This window comes from Vanellus vanellus (genome assembly GCF_965231255.1).
Source record: "Vanellus vanellus genome assembly, chromosome: 1".
NCBI lineage: Eukaryota > Metazoa > Chordata > Aves > Charadriiformes > Charadriidae > Vanellus > Vanellus vanellus.
The window spans coordinates 180,913,594-180,938,765 of record NC_138905.1 but is presented as its reverse complement, the minus strand read 5'-3'; the positions used below and the strand labels follow the sequence as shown (position 1 = coordinate 180,938,765).

At 37.4% G+C, this 25,172-nt stretch overlaps 1 protein-coding gene across 1 annotated transcript in view; it reads right to left on the bottom strand.

The window, feature by feature from the left end:
- Nucleotides 1–25,172, bottom strand: part of PCDH9 (protocadherin 9) — a gene marked incomplete at its 3' end in the record, with an annotated part of 691,174 nt that overhangs the window by 228,355 nt on the left and 437,647 nt on the right. Inside the window, exon 3 of the mRNA XM_082485555.1 lies at nt 19,725–19,926. Within this exon, the coding sequence (XP_082341681.1) occupies nt 19,725–19,926 (202 nt within the window). The remainder of the gene's footprint in view (nt 1–19,724; nt 19,927–25,172) is intronic.

Here is a 25,172-nt window from a genome sequence, read left to right as displayed (position 1 = left end):
GAAAAGCCATTTTCAAAGGTTATCTGAACTCATGTTAAATAGTTGACTATTCAACCAAGCGAAAAATAGATCCAAAGGATGAAATAATAAAGCACCAGGGACAAAAGATGCACACACTATTTAGCAGAGAATGAGACTCTCTATAATGGAAACATAAGCAGAGTCTCTTACAGTACTTTGAAAAAAATGATTGCAAGCAAAGCCTTGTGAAACATCAACGTATTCTGTGACAGCTGTTTACAGTTTTTCCTTTTAAGCTGCTCACAGTTGTATGTCAGGGCAGTAATTTTAGGGAAAAAAATAAAGATCTGAATGCTTTTCCAGATACAGGCATGCAATAAAAATATACTCACCTGGAAATAAATGTTAATGGTATTGTTGGGTTAAAAAAAGTTTTGTGCAATGTGAATTGAAAGCCTCTAACCCTTGAGTTTTCCAAAATGCATTTTTCAGGTTTAGATATGCATTATTTAATATTCAGAATTCATTTTCATAGTTTCTGGATAAGCCATTCAGAATAGCAATGTATTAGAGTTGAGAGGGGAAGGAGAGAAAGAGAATAAAGTACAAAGCATCTGCAACGTCTCCAGCTCCATTTCCAGCAAAAAAACCCACAAGTATGAAAATGCAACATTTTTTGTTCTGCTGAAGCAAGAAAGTGAGATTCTTACAGTAACGGGTTTAAGATAAAGCTAGATACCAATCCAAAAAGTAGCAGTGCTACATATTTCAGATATCTTATGGTGTCCATATCCTAATTTTGTTTTATGACAGTAATGCAAGACTTCTATTTTTATTTATAGATGTTGTTTTGTAAGAACCAAAAGGAAAAATATCTTTTGAAAATTAATATGAATATTTCAAAGAACTGTTGCTATACTCTATCACTGTCTAAACCAGTCTTCAAAGTCTCTGGGAAGCAGTGTAAACAAGGTGAGTGATACAACAGCACAGGTCATTGGAAACCTGTAAGAGCTGTTGTGCAAAGTGGATTGGCAAATGTTACGGTTTTTCTTCCCAGGCTCCCTTTTACTTATATGGAAGGCGAAAGCTTATACTATGGAAGTATATTATTTGAATGGTACGGTTACAGCCCTCATAAGGAGCTGAAATGGCAGACTGACTTAGACTCTTTATAGCTTCTTCACATAAGAAAACAGGAAAATGTTCCGTGCTTAATAGATTCTAGTTTCTTGCTGCTACCTCTCCCTGCTGACCCTAATGTAGGTGAGACACGGCTTATTATCTTTGGGTTTATGATTCCAACAATATTCTCGTATGTCACAAAGGAAGCTTGCCTTCCTAGATGGGAAATACTTACAGAACAATATAGAACTTTTAGGAGAAAGCTTGCTGTTCCACATGAAAAGATTTTGTCGAGGAAGCAAAGGCTTGAACAAAACCTTGGGTGGAGACAGGGGGAGAACAGCACTTTGTTCAGCATAGGCTCTGTTGTGAAATTTTATAGTTATAAGAGTTGCCTCGGTGATGTGACAAGATCCTTCTCCAAAATGCACATATATATACATTCAAAACATTAGTTTCTCAAAACTTCATTATGTGTAATTAAGAAGAGTTGTGACATCTTCTGCCTTCTCTTCCTGGAGAAGAGAAGGCTCTGGGCAGATCTTATTGCAGCCTTCCAGTACCTAAAGGGGGCCTACAGGAGAGCTGGGGAAGGACTTTTTACTAAGGCATGTAGTGAGAGGACGAGGGGGAATGGCTTTAAACTGGAAGAGGGCAGGTTCAGATTGAACATTAGGAAGAAGTTTTTCACTCTGAGGGTGGTAAGGCACTGGAACAGGTTGGCCAGAGAAGTTGTTGAGGCCCCATCCCTGCAGGGGTTTGAGGCCAGGCTGGGCATGGCCTTGGGCAACCTGGTCTCGTGGGAGGTGTCCCTGCCTATGGCAGGGGGGTTGGAACTCGATGATCTTCAAGGTCCATCCCAACCTAAACCATTCTATGGTTCTATGAAAATTCTTCACCTGTATCTGTATGGTAATGTCACAGAGTTAGTATGCGACAAATTTATTTTACATGCAAGTGTGGACTAGATAGTCCAGAGCATCCTCAGGAAGATAAAATACAAACTGAGATGGTGGAAATCATAGAATCGGAAACCTAGAAATTAAAATCATACAGGATAGATTAGAAACTGGCCATAATGTTTTAACTGGGATCTTCACTGGTAAGGATAAGTATTTATTGAATAACATTTTTCTCTAAACTCTGAGGCTATTTTCATAGGCAACTAGTCTAAACTACCACTTGTGCTGGGTTGACCTTGGCTAGCTGCCAGATGCCCACCCAGGCTCTCTCACTCCCCCTCCTTTACAGGACAGGAGAGAAAATAACATAGAAACGCTCGTGGGCTGAGATAAAGATCGGAAGACTGTTAAACAACTACCACCACAGGCAAAACAGGCTTGACTTGGGGAAAGTTAATTTAATTTATTGCCAACTAAAACAGACCTGGATGCAAGAAACAAAGAAAAACAATAAATAAAGCAATGCCTTCCCCTCACTTTCACCTTTTTTCCAGGCTGAACATCACACCTTCGTTCCTGACATGTGGATAAACTTTCTCCAGTGTGGTCTTCTCCAGGGCCTGCAGGGGAATCTCTGCTCTGGTGCCTGGAGCACCTCCACCCCTCCTCTCACCTTGTCTGCAGGGCTGTTTCTCTCACATTTTCCCTCACTTCTCTCTGCCAGGCAACATTTTTTACCCTTTTTTTAAATAAATTTTCCCCGAGGTTCCACCACCTCAGCTGCAGGGCCCAGCCACGCCCTGTGGTGGGTCAGTTGGAGCCGGCTGGAACTGGCTGTGTCTGGCACAGGGCAGCTCCGGCCTCTCCTCACAGAGGCTGCCATGCAGCCCCAGCTGCCAGCGCCTGGACATCTACACTCAATACATGTCTATATAATTCAAAAAAACACATCCGATATGTTTTGGGGTTTTTTTGGGTTTTTGTTTTTGTTTTTTTTTAAGGGTGTGTGTGTAAAAATAGTGAATGAGGTTGAAAAATATGAGAGTATTTAGCAAAATAAAATGTACACACTTGTTTCATAGCATAGAGCCAGGCTGAGTAATGAGACAGAGACTCTATTTAGTTGCAGAGAATTTTTCATATATTCTTCTGATTTACAGTCAAGATTAAACATGAAAAATGAAATATTTATCTTTTTAAAATCTAGTTGAAACACTTGAGCCAGAAAGGTTAAAAAAAGTTCAGGGAACAATCACACAAACAATTTAAGGCCATGATTTATGTAGCAGGTTCAGAGTGATAATGAGCAAAACTGCTAATCAGTGCCCACAGATATTAGATAATAAATTCAATAGGTTGAAATGGGTATTTGTAGTGCAGCAAATGTTAGTCTAATGATTGAATTAATCGTAACACAGCGAAATTCTTGCATGCCAAATTTGTTTACCACACAACATGCTAATGAAGATAAAACTGGTAGGTCTTCTTTACCTTTATGAATTAGAAGTGTTATTTGGGAAGAGTTGAAAGGGTAGTAAAGTTTTGTGAGAGACACGTAAAAAGATTTGAGCGGACAGGATATGCCAATAGATAAGGTACTCATTCTTTATTACACTTCATATGGCTGAATAGAAATTATTTGATTAGTACAGTGTATCAAAGAACCTACTATGCAAAACAGATCTAGAAATAACTGAAGTGCTTCATAATTAGCTGATCGCTCTGGTTCTTCCTAAAACCATATTTGTTGGATAAAGAGGAGTATCTATGTATGTCTGTGCACACATGGCTGGAAGTTTAGATCTCTATGCTAATTAACTTTTTATTTCTGATCATCAAATAAATGTGCATACAATGATAACTAAGGACAACTTTCCTCAAATGTCTTGCCTGAAAAGGCAGCACCTTGAAAAAACAAACAAACAAACAAACAAACAAACAAAACCTCAACAATGAAAATCATTGCTTTTCTTTCCTTCAAAAATGTCCAGTTTCCATTATGGGGCACAACCAACTATTACAGTAGAAAGCACTATTTTCAAGTTGTTTGCCCTTTAATACCCAGATCAATGGCTTAGTCTGACAAACCTTTCAGAAAGCAGATTATCAGCAAAGCTGATCCTCAGCTGCAGAAAGAAGCTCAAGATTATTTTCAATTCTTTATTTTCATTTTCTTTTTTGAACTGGTCATCTCTTACCTATTTTAAACTGGGACTTTACTGAAGTATAATCTGGAGACATACAATTAGCTACATCAATCCACCCTTTTTGATTGTGACTGGCTGATTCAAATGATCAAAGCTGTGGAATAAACTCCATCAAAACAAAACCACTGTTAATGATTTAGGTAGACACTAAACCCAAGTTTATAGTCACTTTTCTGTTCCAGTGGAAAAGAGATTTGATTTTTTTCATCCAGTAAAATAATGTAAATGATCCAGTTCTTTAATCTAGGCTAAGAATTAATATATGACAAATTTATTTGAAAAAAAAAGCAGTATTTTGACATCTTTACCATATTTTCCGAAGACTGAATATACCACTCTTTATGCCTGCCACATTAGAGACTCATTTGCATGTGACTTTAATTTCAGATGCACTGAACAGAATGTATAGAAATTATACATTTGAGGAAGTAATACCACATATAATATAAAAAATAAAAAAACAAAAGACACACACACAAAAAAAAACCCAAAGAAACAAAAAACCCAAACCTGTTCTAACTACTGTTAGTTTTAAGACATGTGCATATGCAAATATTTCCTCAATGTATTTTAGAAGTCAGCACTATCTGCCCTTAAGCATTATATCTGGCACTATGACAGTCTAACACCATTGGCTAGTCTAGACGTGCTGTTCAGATCTTATGGACTGAACCTAATTATACAGATTTTAATGGGCAATCAGGGTAGAAAAGTAGAATACTGCTGTCAGTGAAATGCCAGATTTATGAGATGCCATATACATTGTAACAGAATGCAACATTGAGTAGGCTGGCATCTTGTGATAGGCAAGCATTTGACAAGACCAAAAAGGAAGGACGCTGAATTAAGTGATATGACATTCATCTTTCCCCTCAACTAAGCGCTCTTTCTCAATTTGGGTTGTTTTCCAGTTTGCTCTGGAATTTCACAGTCTTCTGAGGACAAGCATTATTCCCTTCAAGTTTCTTCAGTTGACATAATGATTCATGGGCATTTTTGAGCCATAAATAAAACAGCTTTCGTACTTTTGAGCAGCACAGAGCTGTTCTAAAATATTTCCATATACGTGGAAGAATTACATATACCAATGCCAGTTCCCCAGCACTCCATTTTTCGTATACCATGCCTACTTTGTTATGCATAATCTATCCAGCTGGCAGTTTACCTGACACCTTCCAAGCCATTCCTTTCTCTGCCTCTCCAGTAACACCAGTCCAATCTCTCTCCTTTTCCTTCCCTGCACTGGCGCAACAGAGTAGGCAACATCACCAGTCACTTCTGGACCTGCCCCGTTGAAAAATGCACTCTGTCTTATCACCAACCCAAACAAACTGATTTCTACATGAGAGACATGAGATATAGACAGACATCAACATACAGTGCTATCAGGATTTATTCTTTTAGTGTATGAAAAGCCACAGCATTTGAATTAAATTAAACAGAAGAGTAGAATATACTTTCAGTAAAACAAGCAAGCAAGAGATAGAGACTTATAAAAAGTCACAGAAAATGTTTTTCCAAAAATGACTGTGGCCCATTAGTGTCTTTTGTATTAAGATATCTTCCAAAGGATCCAATTGTTATTTCTTAAATGTTTCTTCAACTTCTATTGAGCTTTCATAAAGATTTTTTTAATCTATTCATGTATGTTCTTGTAGAAACAGCTGATCACCCTTAAGCCCAAAAAAAGTGAATAAAGCATGCAAAGCAACTTACGATCTGGCCAGTCTAGGATTCTTCATTATTTTTCACTTGACCAAACGTTTTTCAAAGTATAACTCTTTCATAATAATGTTGTCACTGTTTGCAAAATAACATAGATAAACTCACAAGTGTCTGTAAAGTTTTTTGTTTGTTTTTTTTTTTTCATCCTATTCCCCACTTTTGACATGACCTCTTCTTCCGCCATTTACACAGAGAGCAGCTCAAAATGCTGTCTGACTTTCAGGATAGAAAGTCAGTATTAACACATACTTTTAATACCAAAGTATTTTGATCTATTGGGAGGCATAGCTCATATTATAGGCTCGTAGGCTCGTGTGCATAATGCATAATTAGGGTTCAAGAGACTATTTTTGTTAGGTGTCCCAGAGATGCACTGGACAGTCCATATATTCAGAAAAAAAGCTTGTGAGAATAGGGTCCTAGATAGAATTTCTTGAAAATGCTACCCTAGGAATCTGATTGGACTGCACAGAGTATCAACAGAGCATAATCACTGATATATCAGGTTATTTTTAACTGTGTCCATCTTAAAACCAGTCAAGCTATCTCTTTAAACGCTGAAGGCAAGTTGGGCAGCCAAAGGTCAGGATCATTACTAAAAATCTAGATTATCTGAACTTCTCTGTACCCTAGCTGAATGTGTTATATCTGTGTGTGTCACTATGCATAGATATGCATATATTTATCTGTTACAGCTGGCACAGTGACCTATATTCATCTATAACATATGTTAGATATTTTCACTGTTCTGCAAAAAGTATCATTAATATGTCTCCAAACAGTGGGGCTGCTCATGCAAATGGAGATTTATATTATTAACTGTCTATTTACAACTGAAAATATATGATTTCCATTCATAATGAAGCTATAATAAAGGACATATGTGTATAATAAATATATTAAAAAAAAAGACCTGGAGTAATGGCATAAAGCAATTACCTCACACTATTCCTTTCATTCCCCATGAAAATAAATATATAAAGTGTGAAACTATCATCCAAACAACTAATCCACTGTGGTGCGGATGATTATTTTTGAGTCATTTGGTTCCTCTTCTGAATGATCCAGGGAATCTGCAGTTAAATCAGCTGAAAAAGGCAGTAGTGCAGGGAAATTTTTGATTACACTTTTAATTTCACAAGCTAACGTACGAATGACTTTAAAATTGCTGGTAACACTGGAGTACTACTAACCACCTACACGTTTTTATTGAAAGCCTGTAGCTATAATCCATTAGTTAATGACTATACTGTGTTTGTCAGATCACATTCACACTCACAACAACTAGTAAGTGGCTGGGTTTCAAGGGCCTTGCAATAACACTACCAATTAAAAACAGACTCTTTTGTTATATTTTTGCAAGCCCAATATACTTTGAAAAACAAAACCAAACAAACAAACAAAAAAAGCCCCAACAATCAAAACATCCAAATTGTATTGGCTTCTCTACTGAAAATAAAATCTATTTTGTATTCCTTTGCTGTGTTACAGTGTAAGTCTTTGGCAATATTGAAATATGTGCCTGCATATTTTAAGTACGTCTTAAATTGCAACAACTTACGTGTTTTGACTGATAAATTGCTTTCCCTTAAATTCAGTAATTGACCACTGCTCTTTAACAGAAAACGATTTGTTAATATTCAGTAAAAGCTAAACATCAAAACTGGTCAATTATTCCATCACACTGAAATGTCAGTCGTATATGTATTTTACATAAGCAAAAAATGAAGGACACGTAAAGTGATAAACATGAACACCAGGAGTTTTTTGGATTAAAAAATATGCAATGATTATAAAGTTGAGAAGGTTTTCATCTTTTCCCAGTTATTTTAGATGAATGAATCATTTGTAACTGATGCTTTTATTTAATATACAAGTATGTTTTCACTAGCTATCTCCATGTCATTTTTCCATAAATGCAGCTATGCAATGAAATACTTCAGTACTCTTCAGTAAGGATAAAGTATAAAAAAAAAAAAAAAAAAAAGAGTTGTTCAATCTTTCTCAATGAACTTAAACACTTTCTTTAGATCTTGAAGACAATACAGGTCTAATCTAAAAGAGTAATCAGGCATATCACCAAGAAAGAAAAAAAGAATCTTTCTCCTAAATGGTAGGCACATAGAGTCTAATTTCAAGTTTTATCTTGAAAATGACATTTTTGTGGATTTTGCAGGGTGAAGAACTTTAAAACCACCATAAATATGCTAGGAATATTTAAGCATGCAATATTTGGATGATAGTTCAGTAATGCAAATTTCTTTAAAATGATAGGTGAGTTGGCCCATGAAGAAATAAACGTATGTTATTAAACAGTATGTCTACATTAACTTTCAGGAGTGTTCCACTTGACACACTTGGGTTTGTATTGTGAAGCCCTTGTGGAACACAAGGATGGGATTCCTTTTGGATGAAATGAAAAATGAAACCAGAATTATTCTCCAGTAACTAATGGGTATTCAGTCCATGGGGTCACACAAGTCCAGAGTAAACGCCACAGAAGTGTATGCAGGAAACGTTGTGTCCTTAGGACCAGCTGCTTCACACTCAGACCTGTTCCTACTGTGCTGTATATTACTTGCTAATGTAGCTATAACCACACTGATTAAGGTATAAAAATAATACATAGGTACATGCAAGAAAATATTTTTTTCTACTTTCTCCTGAAGATGACCAGATGTTACTAAACAAAGAATAACTTTTTTTTTTAATTTTGTGGTGATGTAGCATGGGTTTTATAATGAAATTTTTTTTTGCTAAATCTGCAAAGTCACCTAACCTTCATGAAGAGTTCAAGTATGTCTTCATTTTTCTATTTAATTGATTGCAGACAGGGAAAAAAACAAGGTTTCATAGACTCATAGAATCACAGGATGGTTTAGGTTGGAAGGGACCTTGAGGATCATCGAGGTCCAACTCCCCTCCCATAGTCAGGGACACCTCCCACTAGACCAAGTTGCCCAAGGCCACATCCAGCCTGGCCTTAAACACCTCCAGGGCTTTGGTAAAGATTTTGCCAAAGGTAAATATGTCCTAAATTTGGTTGCTTATGATATTACCATATTTGGATGACTTCTCTCCTGAAGGCATGCCTTCACCTTCCAACCAAAGAATAAACAGATGTAACATGCTTTGCACAGTGAACAAAGTAAGTATTCTATTATTATTTTCATTCTCCCTACTTATCTTCTTTTAACACATATTTACCTGGATGGGTATGAAAGGGGATAAAGCTTTAGACTAAGAAAAGATTCAGCTGTTATTCCTATTTCTAGAAGGTTTACTTATATATGTTTTAGACTGTAAATATAATTGCTTATTTGTTTTCAATCTACTTAATTCATCTTTCCTCCCCCTTTTCCTTTTGTTTAAGACAAACAGACCAGGTTTATGCACAGAAACATAAAGCATTCCTTAGGAGGGCAAATATTTGAAAGAAAAGAGAATATTCATTGCCTGTATAACAGATAACTTTCAGATCTTATTCAGGGAACCTACTTTCATATGCATGGATTTCTACTTAGATTTACAAAAAAGAAGTAAATATAAAATCTGAGAAAAACAGAAAGACAAAGCCATAAAATAAGCATAATAAACAAACTAAACACCTAGCCTCTGGACAAGACTAGGTCAAATCTGAAGACACGGATATATAAGGGTATTTCTTAAGAGGACACACATTTTCTTCCAAAGGACTAGATTTCCATCTTGGAAAGCAAAATCTTATGAAGCTATTTGCTTTAAGAAAGGAACTCAATATTGTGTGACTGGATTTCATGAATGTCCTATATGGACACTTTTAAAGAGACAGTCAAAATGCAAAATCTTCACTTCAAGACATGCTGTTTTTCAAAACAGCATGAGACTTATCCTACATACCAGCCAATGTTTGGTGGTTGCTGGGAGGAAGGAAAACTGATTAGGGAACAAAAATATTATTAGAAATCTTTCTTTAGATCGGTGCTTTAAAATATAGGATGTTTTAACTTCAGTTGTACCAAAAAAGAGGAAGAGTAAGAGGAAGGTATGCAAATTGATATCTGTATTCAATTAGAACTGTAAAAATGAGGCAGGAAATTGAAAAACACCCTTTTCCTTTGAAAAATGTTATGTGCAGGTAGGTAAGAATATCTGTTAAATCTCCCAAAAGATAAGAGTATTCCTTTAGCAACAACAACAGCTGGGATTCGTCTCCCACAAAAGGTTGGATCTGTTGGAATCAACTAAATGTAGGTGTCTGAGTTTCCCCTACACACAATGGCAATCTAATCAATATTGTGTGGAAAACTATGCCTCTCACATTAAAGTAGACACATGTTTGGTAACTGAATGGGTCTCAAGACTCAATTACAGTATTGACTAGATCTCTGCTGACTACAATTGGAGCTCAGACTACTTAACTCACATCTGAATGAGTTATATTTACATAGAGAGGTTACATATATAACACCTGCACTCATACCAGTAGTCACCTAAATGTCCTAACTCCTCTTTGAATGGATCTCAACCTAAACCTTATTTCTCCTGCTGAACCATTAGCATGGAATCCACTTTAGAAATATCCTGGGGTACCTAAGGTGTTTGTGTGTAGATGTCAAATGTGAAAGAAGGGCGTGCTATTAACAAGAGGTACCTCAGGGTATTTCAAGTAGCACCAGTTGCCTATGTATGAGCCCTATACATCTGGACTTGCTCCATATTTCCATTTTCCTTCTGTACTGAGGAGCCCAGCACTGGACTTAGCACTTCAAATGTGTCTGAGCAGAGGGGAAGGACCATCTCCACCGACTTGCTGCAAGACTCTTCCTAATGCAGTCCAGGAGGTTGATTTCTTTACTTCTAGCATGCTTTTCTGCCTCATGGTCAGTCTGTTGCCCACCAGGACCCCCAGTTCTTTTACTGCAGAGCTGCTTTCTAATCGGTCAGGGCCAAGTCTGTGCTGGTGCAATGGGGTCCTGCATGGAGTTATTCCTCTCATTGGAGCCATCAGCAATTCTAATTACACTAACAATTTGTAACCACTTGAATGCTGAAATTAAAAGTTCCATGCTAAGCTCAACACTTTTATTCTCACAACTATAATCTTTCTTTTAAACAAGTGTGTGTTTGGCATTGTGAATAGGAGTTGCACTGCTCAGACTCCATTAGAAACAGTATGTGAAACATCAGAAAATGAATCTTAGTATGAATGTAAAAAACATAGCTGGCAATAATAACCTTCACTGAATTTCAGAAAAAGCAGGCTCAAAAATCTCAAACAAATATTGCTGCCATAATCACACTATCACACTTTTAAAAGGTGCATCGTCTCAAATACAGTTACCTGAGCACCTAGAATGCTAATAAAGCCCTTCTAATATATTTAACCATGATTAAAGAGATATGCATTCAATTGTGCTTTTTACTTTTACTTTCCATGGAAAGTCTCTAAAGAACAGAAAAATCTGTTGCTGTTCTACCGCTAAAAAGTACTGTTAAATAGCATGCTCATGCAGCATGGAAAAGTACACATTCAGGTCAAAACAATGAAGTAAAGAGAGAAACTGATTTTTAAGAAGTCTCTGTTTTAGAAGTGTTATGTTTTATTTTTCTTACTGTGAATATCTAACTGTTGGCTATGTCGTTTATCTGTAAGAGTGTTAGAGAGGACTGAATGATTCACCTTTCTTCTTCTCTGGCCAGATACGGAACGAATATTCAAAAAAAGAAAGAAAAAAAAGTGCTCAAGAACAAAATATTGCAACATTCAAAATATTACAAAGAACTAACCAATTTATTACAGAACCAAGGTGACTTGAGCACGTCTAAGCTATGGACACCAAACACCAACTTTATCAAATGAAAGGTGAAAAGTTGATTCCTTTGAAGTCAGTAAGCATCAGAATACTGTTTCCTCTGTCACTGAAGACCATTAAATTAAGGAATCAGATACAAGATATAGATACAAGCAGAAGATACACACTTTTTTACAGGTTATTGGCTCAGATTTCTGACTTGTATTATGCAGAAGGCTGTACTAGTCAAAATAGTCCCTTGGGCCTCAAATATCTATAGACTTCTGGAAGTCAAAGATTTCCTGTTGACAAAGGGCTCTACAGTCTCACAGACAAGAGTGAAGATTGATTGAAGATAAATGTTTTCAGACTGGAAATACAGTATCTACTTTAACACACTGGTGGGTTAACCTTGGCTGGCTGCCAGGTGCCCACCAAGCTGCTCTCTCTCTCCCTCTCCTCAGCAAGACAGAAGATGAACATAAGATGAAGAAGATCATGGGTTGACACAAGGACAGGGAGATCACTCACCAGTTACCTTCACCAGCAGGACTGGCTCAACTTGGGGAAGATTAATTTAGTATATCACCAATTAAAAAGAGCAGTGTTTTGAGGAAAAACAAAACAAAACAAAACAAAACAACACAACCCCCAAACAAACAAACAAAAAAAACCCAAAGAACTAAAACAACCTAAAACCACCTTCCCTCTACCCCTTCCTTCTCCTGGGTTCAATTTCATTCCTTCATTCCCTACTTTTATGTCTCCTCCTCCCCTCACCTCCCTGCTGAGTGGCACAAGGGGATGGGGAATGGGAGTTGCAGTCAGTTGATAACAGTTTATCTCTCCCACCTCTTCCTCACTACGCTGTTCCCCTGCTCCAACACAGAGTCTCTTTTAAGGGATACAGTCCTCCATGAACTGCTCTAGCATGAGTCCTTTCCACAAGGTACAGTCCTTCAGGATTGGACTGCTCCAACGTGGGTCCCAAACAAGCTGCAGTTCCTGCCAGAAAACCTGATTTTGGGTGGCTTGGGCTCATGCTCTATGGGCCGCAGCTCCTTCCAGGAACCTGCTGCTGGATGGGCTCTTCATGGGCTGCAGTTTCCTTCAGGGTACATCTGCCTGTTGCAGTGTGGGGTCCTCCATGGGCTGCAGAGGATACCATGGTCTTCTCCATGGGCTCTCTGCTTCAGTGCCTGGAGCACCTCCTCCCTCTCCTTCACTGACCTTGGTGTCTGCAGGGTTGTTTGTCTCACATTTTTCTTACTCCTCTCTCCCAGCTGCTGCATAGATTTGGGCAGTAGTGGGTCTATTTTGGAGCCAGCGGGAACTGGCTCTGTCTAACATGGGGACAGCTGCTGGTGTCTTGTCACAGAAGCCACCTCTGCAGCCCTCCCACCCCGCCCCACTCTGCCCCTTGCCACACAAACCCAATACGAACAGCAAGAGAAATAAATCACTGGGCTATTTTAAAACACAGGCTTGATTTAAAAAATCTTGTGTGAAAGTCCGTGCACTGTGCTATGGGTTTGACTAGATAATGACAATGTTTTAAAACTTAAAAAATCTATGAATCTCTGCAGTAGATTTAGGCTTACTGTGATAAGAAGAAAAGCCTTGTGAGAAGATAACACTTACTGATAGGAGAAGATAACTCTTAGCAAGTCCTTAAATCAGTCTTTTGTTTTAGCCTGCACCACGAGCAAAAGCATCTGTGGTTTTAAGCTGTCCTAGGTAACAGCAGCGACGGCAGTCACAGGCACCAGCTTTCACCTAAGGTCCAATCTTCCCCCTCCTTTAATCCTCTATCCCTTCTAAATTTTTCTTACAACTCTGAATAGTCCCTTTGCCCCATCTAGCCTGTTCAGCTCACTGCTGAGGACCTGCAATTTCTTGTCTTGGATGGCAGCAGCACCTAGAAAATTCAGACACATTAGGTGTTCATCTCAGAGAAGCGATGGGACAAGTTCCCCTCTTTCTGCCCACTCAATGGCTATGCCATCCTGATTTACACTCCAATTAGCTTTGGTGTATGGGGGAAAAGAGAGTAGAACAGGAACAGATGTAGCACAGTGGCTTTTCTAAACCAAGACAATTTTAAGATCCTCACTGTAATGAGGCAGCAAAGAGATGTAAAGGGATAGCAATACCTCCTACGCCTCTCAGATTTTATTTATCTTTTTAAAGAAATAAGTGCAAGGGCTAAGATTGAATTCAGACTTCGGACTATTTTATAGCTCTTCAGTAGGCTAATTCACCAACTTGACTCCAGTTTTTCTTACTCCTACTTGCCTGTAGCTGAATGTGACAGAGTTAGATTCTGTGTGAGGTATGAACTTGTGTTTAATGAAATGGAGGAAATGACTCAAAGGCAAATGCTCTTATTTTAGTTCACGTAGAGTCTCATATTATGAAAACACAAGAATAACTATGGACAGTGATTTATCTAGAGCTGAAGCATTAACAGAGTAACATTTCTTTCTACACCTTAGGTTGCTCAGCTATGGACTCCAATATTTCCAAGTATGACAAGAAACTTTTGAGGCAGCAAAATGAAAGGCAGGATTAAGCAGAGGGTATGCCCGCAAGGTTAAACCGTCATCACCCACTGCGTGTAATGATAGTGACACTGTAAAACCAAAGCTCTTTGCATGAAAGGCTTAGCTTCTCCACATGGCACCCTATCATATGACCAAGTGTAATACAAGACAGTCTTGCCATTACTCTGAACTTTAATCATAATTAAACTACTGTCACAAAGATATTCCTTCTTAATCTGGAATCATACTATGATTTAGTACCCTTGATATCACTTTACTAAACCAAAGTAGTATTAGGTTTATTAAAATGTGGGAACTCAGGTATTTATCAACCCCATTTATCCATATAATTTTTAATGTACTGGAAATAAAAAAGCTATCCACAAACAGTATTATTGGTAGACAGCATTATAACATTACTTCCAAGAATATGGAACTGCTTTGGAATTTTTAATTAATAACTTAGGACATAATAGAATATTCTACTTAATTTGAAGGTCATCCCTTTTACTTAGTAAAAAGAATGACCTTCAGAACAGTGGTTTTGTTACCATTTTTTCCACACCTCCCTGTTTTTATAAAGCTATTGCTTTGTGTTATAGAATGTATATTGATACTACTTATTAACGAGGTGTAGAAATTAGGCAAGCATTTACTTAGCTTCATAAACATATATCAGAAAACGTAAATATTATATTTCTGTCTGGTTTTAAACCATCGGAATTACTTCATAGATTCATTCACAGCGTATAGTAGGCTTTCTCCCCAGAGCAGTTCTAATACTCCACTAAATATATGCTATTCCTCTTTATCTCTTTGAAGAAAAATGAATCACATCCACAGCTTGCAGCTATCAAAATGTGATTTATCAAGCATTTTCATGAAAGTGCATTTTTCCCCTTCTTTACACTAGGAGGCACATTTTTCCTTTGTACAGTTCTATCGCACAGCTCTGCCACACAAAACCCTTAGGTACATTAACAATTCAAATCTAAATTTAAGTCTCTGACAACCTTTACTAAACCACAATAAAAGACGAATTCTTCACTAATAAGGTTTGCCATTTTTTTTATGCCAATGAAAATCACACATAGTAACGAAAAATAACATTCTGCACCTGACTGCTGGCAAACAAAAGCATCTTTTTCTTTTGACTGATTACTGAAGAATTGATTCACATTCAAATACATCAGACAGTTGTACACTTTAAATGTAAGTGATGATAAAGAAGATGCTTGTGTTGAAGATTGCTTCCTGATACACACATTTAAAACCATTAAAAAGCAGGATTTTGGGTGATAAGAGAGGTTATAAAGTCATACCAGTAAATACACTTTTACAGTGACTTTTTTTTAATGTTATCTGAATTCTTATCTGATGTACTAAAAGGTAAATAACTTTAATCAGCTGATAGATCTTTAGAATATCTTTCTTTAGTTTTTATAGAAAGTGTAATATGCACACCCTCCAAACGCAAAAAATCATGTTCATCTGAAAAATATGTGAGGTCAGCATTCCACACATCAAAGCACAGTTCAAATTATTCAAAACCATTAGTTTCCAAGAAGTTATAGGATCTCCTTTTTAGCATGTGCCTTGTTTTGTTTTGTTGTTTTTTTTTTTACAGACTCTCAACACCCTAATATTAACAATCTTTCTCTTTTGTTTGTCATCATGGTGACAAACAACGTACCCAGGTTATATCATGCTGCTTTCCCTTTCTCTTGGCCCATGCTTGTGGCAAAGTCATGGTCAGCAAGGCAAGGCTGAGGTTGTTAATCACTGCATTTAAATGCAATAAAATGTTGTAACATACACAGGGCTTGCCTTACAAATCAATATTGTATGCAAAATTAAATCATCATAACCATGACTCTTGAATAATGAGACTTCCTGTAGTAAATTTGAATTACTCGTTGTTATTATCATTTAATAATGCATAACAAACCCACAGTGCTGGCATCACTCTAGGATTATGTTGTTTTTAAACACAGTGAATTGTTGCACTCTGATGGAAGAATTCTTATGAAGTGTATTAGGGTGCAAACGAGATAAAGGTGCAATACAACGATGTTGCAACTGACAGGTTATCACAGTCCTCTGGCAATTAATTAACATTGATCAGTTAACAATGGTGAAATGGAAGATATATAAGGCCACTGAAAAAAACCTCAGGGGTTAAAAAAAAGCCTCTGTACAAAGAATACAGGTTTGAGTGATGCAAACCAAACTTGGACTATACACATCACTATTAAAGTTCTTCTAAATTTTATTTTTTCTTCATATTTCTATCTTGTTGCCTTTCTCTCATAACCACAGTTACAGTGTATGGCTGACAATGCTAGTGTTTGGTGTCTCTCTTCATTTTAGTTTCCCCAGTGAGAAATATTGCTGTTTTAAGATTAGCTAGATGAATGTACTCTCACTGTGTATGTTTCTTTCATTAAATCATGCAATTGTGGCTCTTGCATCTCTGTAGAAGCAAATGATTGCAAGAAAATCTGGCAATAAGGTTTCTCATACCTTTGCATAATAAATTATCAAGACTTTTAGCTCCTTTTTTTTTTTTTTTTTCTTATTTCAGATTTTGAAGACCTAGGCCTTTGTCAGTTTGCAAATATAATTAAAATAGCAACATACTAATATTGAGAAACAATGGCTTCATTTTTACTCACAAATCTTCACAGTGTACAATAATAAACCACACAAATCACTGAGCATTAAAGTAATTAACCAAAATTGCTCTCACCATGAGGCAAAGACTTTACTATCAAGATTAACATCATATTCCCATGAGCTGAAGCAAACTTTTACTTAGAATGAACATTCATAAAAATACAGTGGGACAAATCTGTACTTTTTGTGCAGATTTTATTCTTGTGGATCATAAGAAAAGATTCTCATAAACACTTCTCTTTCCTTCAGTTGAAACATTTAAAATCAAAATAAAATACTGTTTTGAAACATTTATCATCCAAAACTGTCAGCAGTACATGTACATGGTAATAATACTACTCTCCACTAAGACTTTTTCCTTATATCTCTATCTTTTACCTTACATGTCTCAAGTATTTTTACAAAGAGCAATCCCTTAAACAGCCACTGAAATGAAACAACCTCTACTGTTAAATACAACTATTTAACATTTCACTACAATATAACTAGAAACTAAGTTTAGAAGTGTCAAAGAATACAATGTTGAAATGATACCACATCAGTTATTTTAACCATGAACATATGTAAATACCCACAAAGGAATTTTGCCCAGTCACCAGATAGCATTTTTCTCTTCTGAAAATTGCCACAGGATCTTCAATAACCATAAACTGCTTTAAACTCCATTTCACATCTCATCAAAAAACTTGTGCCTCCCGTAGCAAAATAACTTTTGACACAATACTTAGGCAATAACTTGATACTGAATAAGATATAAAAGTCAAATCCATCAAATGGGCAGCATCGCTCCCTTCCTGCCTTGGGTTTTTTTAGGATGATTTCTGTCACAGTAATGACCATATCATTCCCTTCTTAGTTTGTGAGATTTGATGAGGTATGGAATGCACTATTTCCATGTCTGTCCTAATTCAGTCTGGTAAAAGGTGAAAAACCTATTCTTCAGTACTTCACTAATCATCAATACAGCTTGATGATTAGTTTTTCATAAATTTGCCATGAATTTAGCATCCCCAAGGCTAAAACAGATGTAACTACAGACATTAAAAGTTTTCACATAGCTTTTAAGAACACTTATTCACTCTGGCTAATGTTCTATTAGTCTCTGCATTAGGGACGAATAGATCATCATGATTAACGTACTATGTTTGCGCAATGTGCTTGACGGAAAATTTCTAAACACACGTTTTTAACAACTAAGCCCATTTTTCCTAACTCTCCTGGAGGATGTTAATGTCACATTTTGAAGACGTGCAATTCAGAGTCAGTGAAGCCAATGTGATGATGCCAACATGCAATGCTGCCTTAAAACTCCTCTCTGATCTTGTTAAATCTTTCACACGTCTCACACGTGGTCAGAGAATTAACAGGATAATTCCACTTAAGCTCCTCACTTGCTTAAGCAGACATACATTCTTGCTCTTCCAATCCATTCATAGTTGCTATTCATTTATAGTTCTTTGTATTTCTGCAGTTTTAGGGTTTAAGATCATAGTTCCAAAAACATTTCTGTTTTGGTAAGGAAAATAATATGCAGGTGTCATACCCAGAACAAAAAGGAAAGGAAAAGGAGATAAGAGAACAGGAAACCAGAATACAGCTCTGACACAGTAAAGCATTTCAAATTGTTTCTTCATAAAGTTTCACCCATCACACCCTCTCCATCTTCCCATAAAAAAATATGAGAATGACGTTTCTAAGCTCGATATTCCACAGTTCACATTCTCATCTGCCATGATTTAAATGTCATAATTCAGATCCATGTGTGCCCAAATGAGAACACAGGCCTTAATATTGTTCATCAGATCGCAAGCCCACCTGCTCTCCTGGTTTGTACAGGTCCAGTGACAATTTAGTCATCTATACAAAAGGAGAAATGCCAAAAGGAGAAACTAATTCTTATTTCTACACTCCTGGGATGCAAGAGAACTCAAGTTCGATTACCTTCCAAAAGCACAGATAAGACTTTTAACCTTTGTCTCCACATTCTAGACAGAAAACAAGAGGCTTAAGGGCAGTGTTACTGCCACCTCACAGTTTTCAGTATGTCCAAGTGTCCACATTCTAATGCCAAAATACTAGTCACGGTATTGGTTAAGACCTCACTTCATTTTTTGGTACTGACTGCTATAAAAAAAAACAACAACCAAACAACAAAACAAACGCAAACACTGCAATAATGTAAATGCATTATAGAGAAGGAAATAAGAAGAAAGGCAGGAATTACCAAACCAGATAAACTGCACATTAATATTCGTATGAAAACTCACGCCCGACAGTTCCAAAGAGCAGAACATCATGCCATTCCAACCTAACAAGAAAACCCTGTGTTTCTTGATCTTAGAAGGGGGAATTTTAGGTGTGTTACAGAAACTGGGATTCTTTAAATTTTTCAGTGGTTCGCTGATGTATTGTTTCCTGTGTTAGTCTAACAGATAGTGCAACATCCATTTCCTTGCTCTTTAAATTTGTATTTAGAATGACTTTCCTAGAACAAAGTCCAATGCTAAATAGCAACATCACTGCAACCATCAAGAAAACCTTGCTACCTTGTAGGACTTCCTTCTTCCCAGTTGTTCTCACTTACTGTGCAATTTGTATGGAACTGTTTTTTTTCTTACTGGATATATTTTTGTTTCTAGTCAAATTACAACATGAGGCACTTCAGGCAAACTACATTATTTCCTACCAAGCATTATGAGTTTAACGTGACCAAATATTCATCTCTACCATTGCAAAGCTCAAAGGGATAAAAAAGAAAGTAACCAAGTTACCAAAGCAACTTAGAGAAGCAGAGCACTGCCGGTGACTCACCCGAGTTGGGGTCGGAGTTGCCATCAGCTTCAGTCCTCTTGTCCGGTGAAGCCTGGTCGTAGAATTCGTCCTGCGGCTGAACCAGAGGGAGAGGGTGTGAGATCAGGGTTCCACCACCCACCGGCTCGTGGTCTCCCAGACCACTGTCACTGCAGCTTTCCTGGGAGCCATCGGGGAGGTGAAATGTAACACGGCGCTGGGACTACAAAGAAGAGCACAGGACATGCTGATTAGTGCTCTTCTTTTCTGTTCGGCTGACTCTTGTTTTTTGATTTTTTTTTTTAAACTTTTCACATACAAATAGATTCCTGGCAATGCTCATGAGGCTATTGAGGCTATTGTTATTATCATGTTTGTTGTTTTTTTTTTTTTCTTTGGCTTGCTTTTAGAGCAACCCAGGGAAGATGGCAGGCAGGAGAGCCAAACTTCAAAGGTCTGCACATGCTCATCTGTGAAATAAACTGCTCGTAAGAAAGCAATCAGTGGAAAGTTAGGTATATTTCTCATAATTTTAAAAGCATGATCTAAAAAAATTCCCTCTGAGAAGCACAAAACCATTGCAAACTACATTATGAAAAGCAAACGACATCAGAAAATGTAATACGTATATATTTCTGAGGTTAAAACCTGTATTATCAATGTTCCTACTAGGGCAATGTCCGCCATGTTAAACAAACTAATAAAAATGGTTGTCATCTTCCAGGAATAGAAGGATACATAAATACATATCTATAAGGATATTTAACTGATATCAATTATCTAACTAATATGGATATTTAGGGTTGATAATATATCTGTGAAATCATACTGTTCAGCAAAGAATCACAGAATGCAATGATGGAATAAGTAATTATCACTCTGATAAGAGAAAAATATAAGCAGCATGTACATTTTTCAAAACAACATAGTGAGTGAGAGCCAGAATTACAAATTTTCCTGGACTTCTTAGAAAAACCCCACAGTCGTCTCAAAAGAAAAAAAAAAAAGAAATAAAATCTGCAGCGTACGCTTGGTTTAGTTAACCATTATTGATTTTTGAACCTCTCATCTGGCGAAATAACCCAACTTTGTGAATTGTGGCCACAGAATGATACAGTGATTCCCCATGAGCTCCAGAGCCGATAGCACTGCTGCAAATTGTTTAGCAACCGCGACTGTGGGATTCATGAAAGGAATATTACAGGTCTTCATGGATCAAAATACTGCATCTGTGAAGCACCGGAAACAACTAGTTCAAGAGCATCTCAAGAGAGTGTTTAAATTAAGTTAAGCACATCTTCCCACAGAAATGAGTTTCAGCAGCAGGGAGCCTGAGTGATCTGGTTAGCTAGATTGGTTTAGAATAAAGAAGAGATTCAAAAAGTTTGCCTTAAGCTTAATAACTATTTAGTTTAGTGGTTACTTTCTTATCAGTATTAGCCATTTGAAAGTTATGGGTTATGTCTAAGATAATCTTACAGAGTCGGTAGAGAAAGGGACATCAGGAAGATACTACAACAGGTATCTTCTACTAGTTACCAATTTCTAAGTAGTTAAAATCAGATGTCCCATATCCATCCCAAATCCAAGTGAGTTTTCCTGAAGTTAATGGAAAAAGAATCAGGCCCTGACTCTCCTTTTTTGCCCTGACTCTCTTTTCTTCATATTTCTTTTCTTAATGAGAAAAACCTCAAGTTAATAGTACCAACTGTATATTTGCTTATTAAAAACTATTTGTTAATGGTAATTACTACCATTTTACATGATGATCAATATCCTTTACCAGGTTTCTTTTTATTCGTCTCCCTTGGGTGGACATAGATAGTTGATTAAGTCAATTTTGGATTACTGTGTAATTCCGCACAGAAATAAATTTAATACTACTTGCTCTTGGCTGTGATTTTATAATTAGCATTTTGCTTTTAAGTTCCTTTCCTAGCTTTAGGATTAGAATCCAACTGTAGCAAAACCAAACAGATCCTCTGAGTCATTGAGTTGTATTCATTTACATCAACAGAGGACCTATAGATATATACTATCACTAAGCAAACTTTTACCTCACATTTTGTAGCTTTTTCTTACAACTTCTTCATTATAGAATTGCCACCCTGAACATTTATTTTTGGAATTGCTAGCAGGCTCTTTCCCTTCAATATGAACAAAATAGAAATATAGCTAACTACACAGCTTAAAATCTTCTCTTCCTGCATTTATTTTCAGTAACCCAAATTTAGAGATCTGTTTTTCCAAAGTAAGAATTTATGTCACTAGTAAAATCAGTAAGAAGCACAGGAAAATGAGATTACTTTATTTTTTTTTTAAACTAAAAGACTCTATGAGAAAATATGAATGACTGAGAAAATAAATCCTTCAAGTAGGAGAAGAGATGAAAATTTTAATTTAAGATTCTGCAAAAGAATTAATCCTCTGTAATCAATTAACCCCCCAAATAAACATAAAAATACATAAATACAAAAATATCCATTTCATGAGTTACATAGTAAAAATACTGATCTTGAGTAACAAAAGCTCCTCATACTAACACAAACCTGCTCTGACTCTATATTGACAGGCAACCAGTCAGCCAGTAAAACGTCTCAGGCCTAACACTAATACTTGCAACTTCTTAGCTGATAGTGCTATAAATTTTTAAATCCATACTTTAAATGAGAAGAAAAAAATATATTGGCTTGGCTTTCTGAGCCTCTTACTGAGGACCCCACAAATCATAAAGGATTACAAAAACATCTAAAGGTCACATAAACAGCGATCCAGTTCCAGAGATGATGAACGGACAGCATGCAGTCTGTCAAGGAACTTTAGACTAAGCCCTGCCATCAAAACAACAAGGGGAAAAAGCCTTCTACAAAGAGAAACTCAAAGCAAAGGTTTAAGTTTAGACATATCACGTTAATTGCAAGAGGAGGCTGTCACTCAACCTACTGGGAGCCCATGAGGGTGTTAAGCAATGTGACATGTGGCCACCTCCTCCAGCTGCACTGGTCCAGGACCTGCCTGCCTGACCACTGGAGCCCAGCCCAGTGCCTGGGGACGTGGGATCTCTGCCCTGGCTGAGGGGTGCATCTGCCACTTTCTCCTGTGCACTAGCCAAGCTGCTGCAGCACCGAGACCGAGTGTGTAACCCGGGCACAAACACACAGACACACACAAAGGACACTGACATGGCCACAGCTGTGGCTATACAGCCAATCAAAGACAAGGCGCTCTTCCAGTAGCACCCACATTCAGGACTCACCCCAGACACAGGCACAGACAGCCACATCCCCTCCTCCTCTTGGGCTGGCAGCAGCAGTCAATAGTGCAGCACACACACCACACTCCCCAGGTTCACAAGCACAATGCACATTCATGAATCCCTCCGAGCACCATCATGGCCTCTCTGCCCACGTGGCACCCTTGCCTGGATCCTGGCCTCCCTTACCCGCCCCACGGGTCCCCGACTCACTGGCTGGTCCAGCTGGGTGCTCACTGCACACACGCAGCACTCACACACTCATCCCACAGGCACCCCGCACTCACGGGTCCCTCCCTAATACCAGCATGGACTCTCCACCCATCTGATACCCCTCCTCAGACCCGGGGCCTCCTACTCACCAGCTGGTCCAGATTGGAGTTTGCCAATGTATCTACACACACCCCACGCACACCCAGTTTGGGGAACTTGTACATTGAGTTTCTCCTCTACAATAGTATCAGAGACTCTTCTTTCAGAGGAAAATCCTACAACATGCTCAGACTATGTTTGTATTTATCTACTCCCTCATGCAACAAAATGCAGCTTTGAATTCTTTCTACCTGAAGACAGAATCAAGTTATTCTGAGTAATGAGGTTTATAGTTGGTACAACACTGGGACTAACGATAACAAGTAATTACAATTTTAATTATGCTACAACATATGCAGGATTATATACAGCATGAGATAGGGTTACGGTTCAGGTCCACAAAACGTGGCCAAAATTAAAATCTAAAATCTGTGACATATTAAATGATAAACCATAATTTGGGAGTGTGGGGGGTAGAGGGGGTGTAAATATGGGTTTTCTTCAGGTCCTGAAAAACATCCAGTCTTTATTTTTAATCAAGAAATATCACGTCATCATTATGTAACACCCAAATCTGAAAGGAAAATTCAGTCAAAACAATATGATTTTCACCAGTGTCAAATAAATTTCAACATATAATTCAGACCAGTTTGACTCAATAGGTTTTTGAACCTGGGCTGAGTTTAAAAATCAGGAAAACAGTTGGTATCAGTTACATGGAATCATTCTTCTTTTAATCACCTATTGCAGCAGATTCTATAAAGCTCATCCAGGTGAAGCATGACTTCACACCCACAAGAGATACAGAGAAGAATTAATTCCATATCTGAGATGGCGATAAAGGATAACAAACTCTGGTGCTGATAAAAAGACACTTCAAATGTAATAGGAGGACATTTTTTTTTCTGTTTTCAGACCAGGTGGTCAGCCAGACAATACTTTTTTTAAGCATAATAACAACCAAAATTATATCAAATCAACCATGCATGAAACTAGTCTAGCTGCATCTGTCCTGCTACAACAAAAGCAAACACATATCTAGTACTTTCTAACAGTTGTAATTTCTGGAATTACTGGATATAAGTAATACCTGCGGTACTTGTAAATGCAAATAATCAACAAGATCTCTTGGGCGAAGGGGAGGAATGGATGGTAGAGGGTAGGGATATTCCTAATCTTATTGATCAAGCACAGAAAAGTAGACCCTGTGCTTGATATAGCATATAGAATTTTTATTAATTACAATATTTTATTTAGAGATAATAAAAACATTTTAAAAATATATTTTAATCTCAGGTTCTCATTTTCCCTCCTGTCTTTTTTTTCTATTTCTATTTTCTATTTCTATTTTCTATTCTTCTGTCCTGGTTTTTTCATGTCTGTTGTCTCGATATGAGGAATTCAGTGGTGCCCAGTGACGGGACAGGTAATAATGGGCACAAACTGAGATACAGGAGGTTCTGAACATCACGAAACACTTTTTTACTGGGAGGGTGACTGCGCACTGGCACAAGTGGTCCAGAGAGGTTGTGGAGTCTGCCTCCTTGGAGATACTCAAAAGCCATCTGGACATGGTCCTGGACAATCGGCTCTAATTGTCCCTGCTTGACTTGGGGGGGTTGGACCAGATGGCCTCCAGAGGTCCCTTCCAACCTCCACCATTCTGTGATTCTGAGAATTCTAATTGAAAATAAAAGAAAATCTACAAATATCTGGAGCAGTTCCATAATTTTCCAGTGCTGAAAGCATAATGTTGTACTGAAGTACTTTATTTCTGACAATCCTAGTTGTATAAAATGTATTCTGATGCCAGAATTTATAATTTTATCCCATAAAAATCTATTGCTTTGGAAAGTGGTATAGAGCAATAAATATACAAGAATTGGTAGGAATTGTACCTCAGC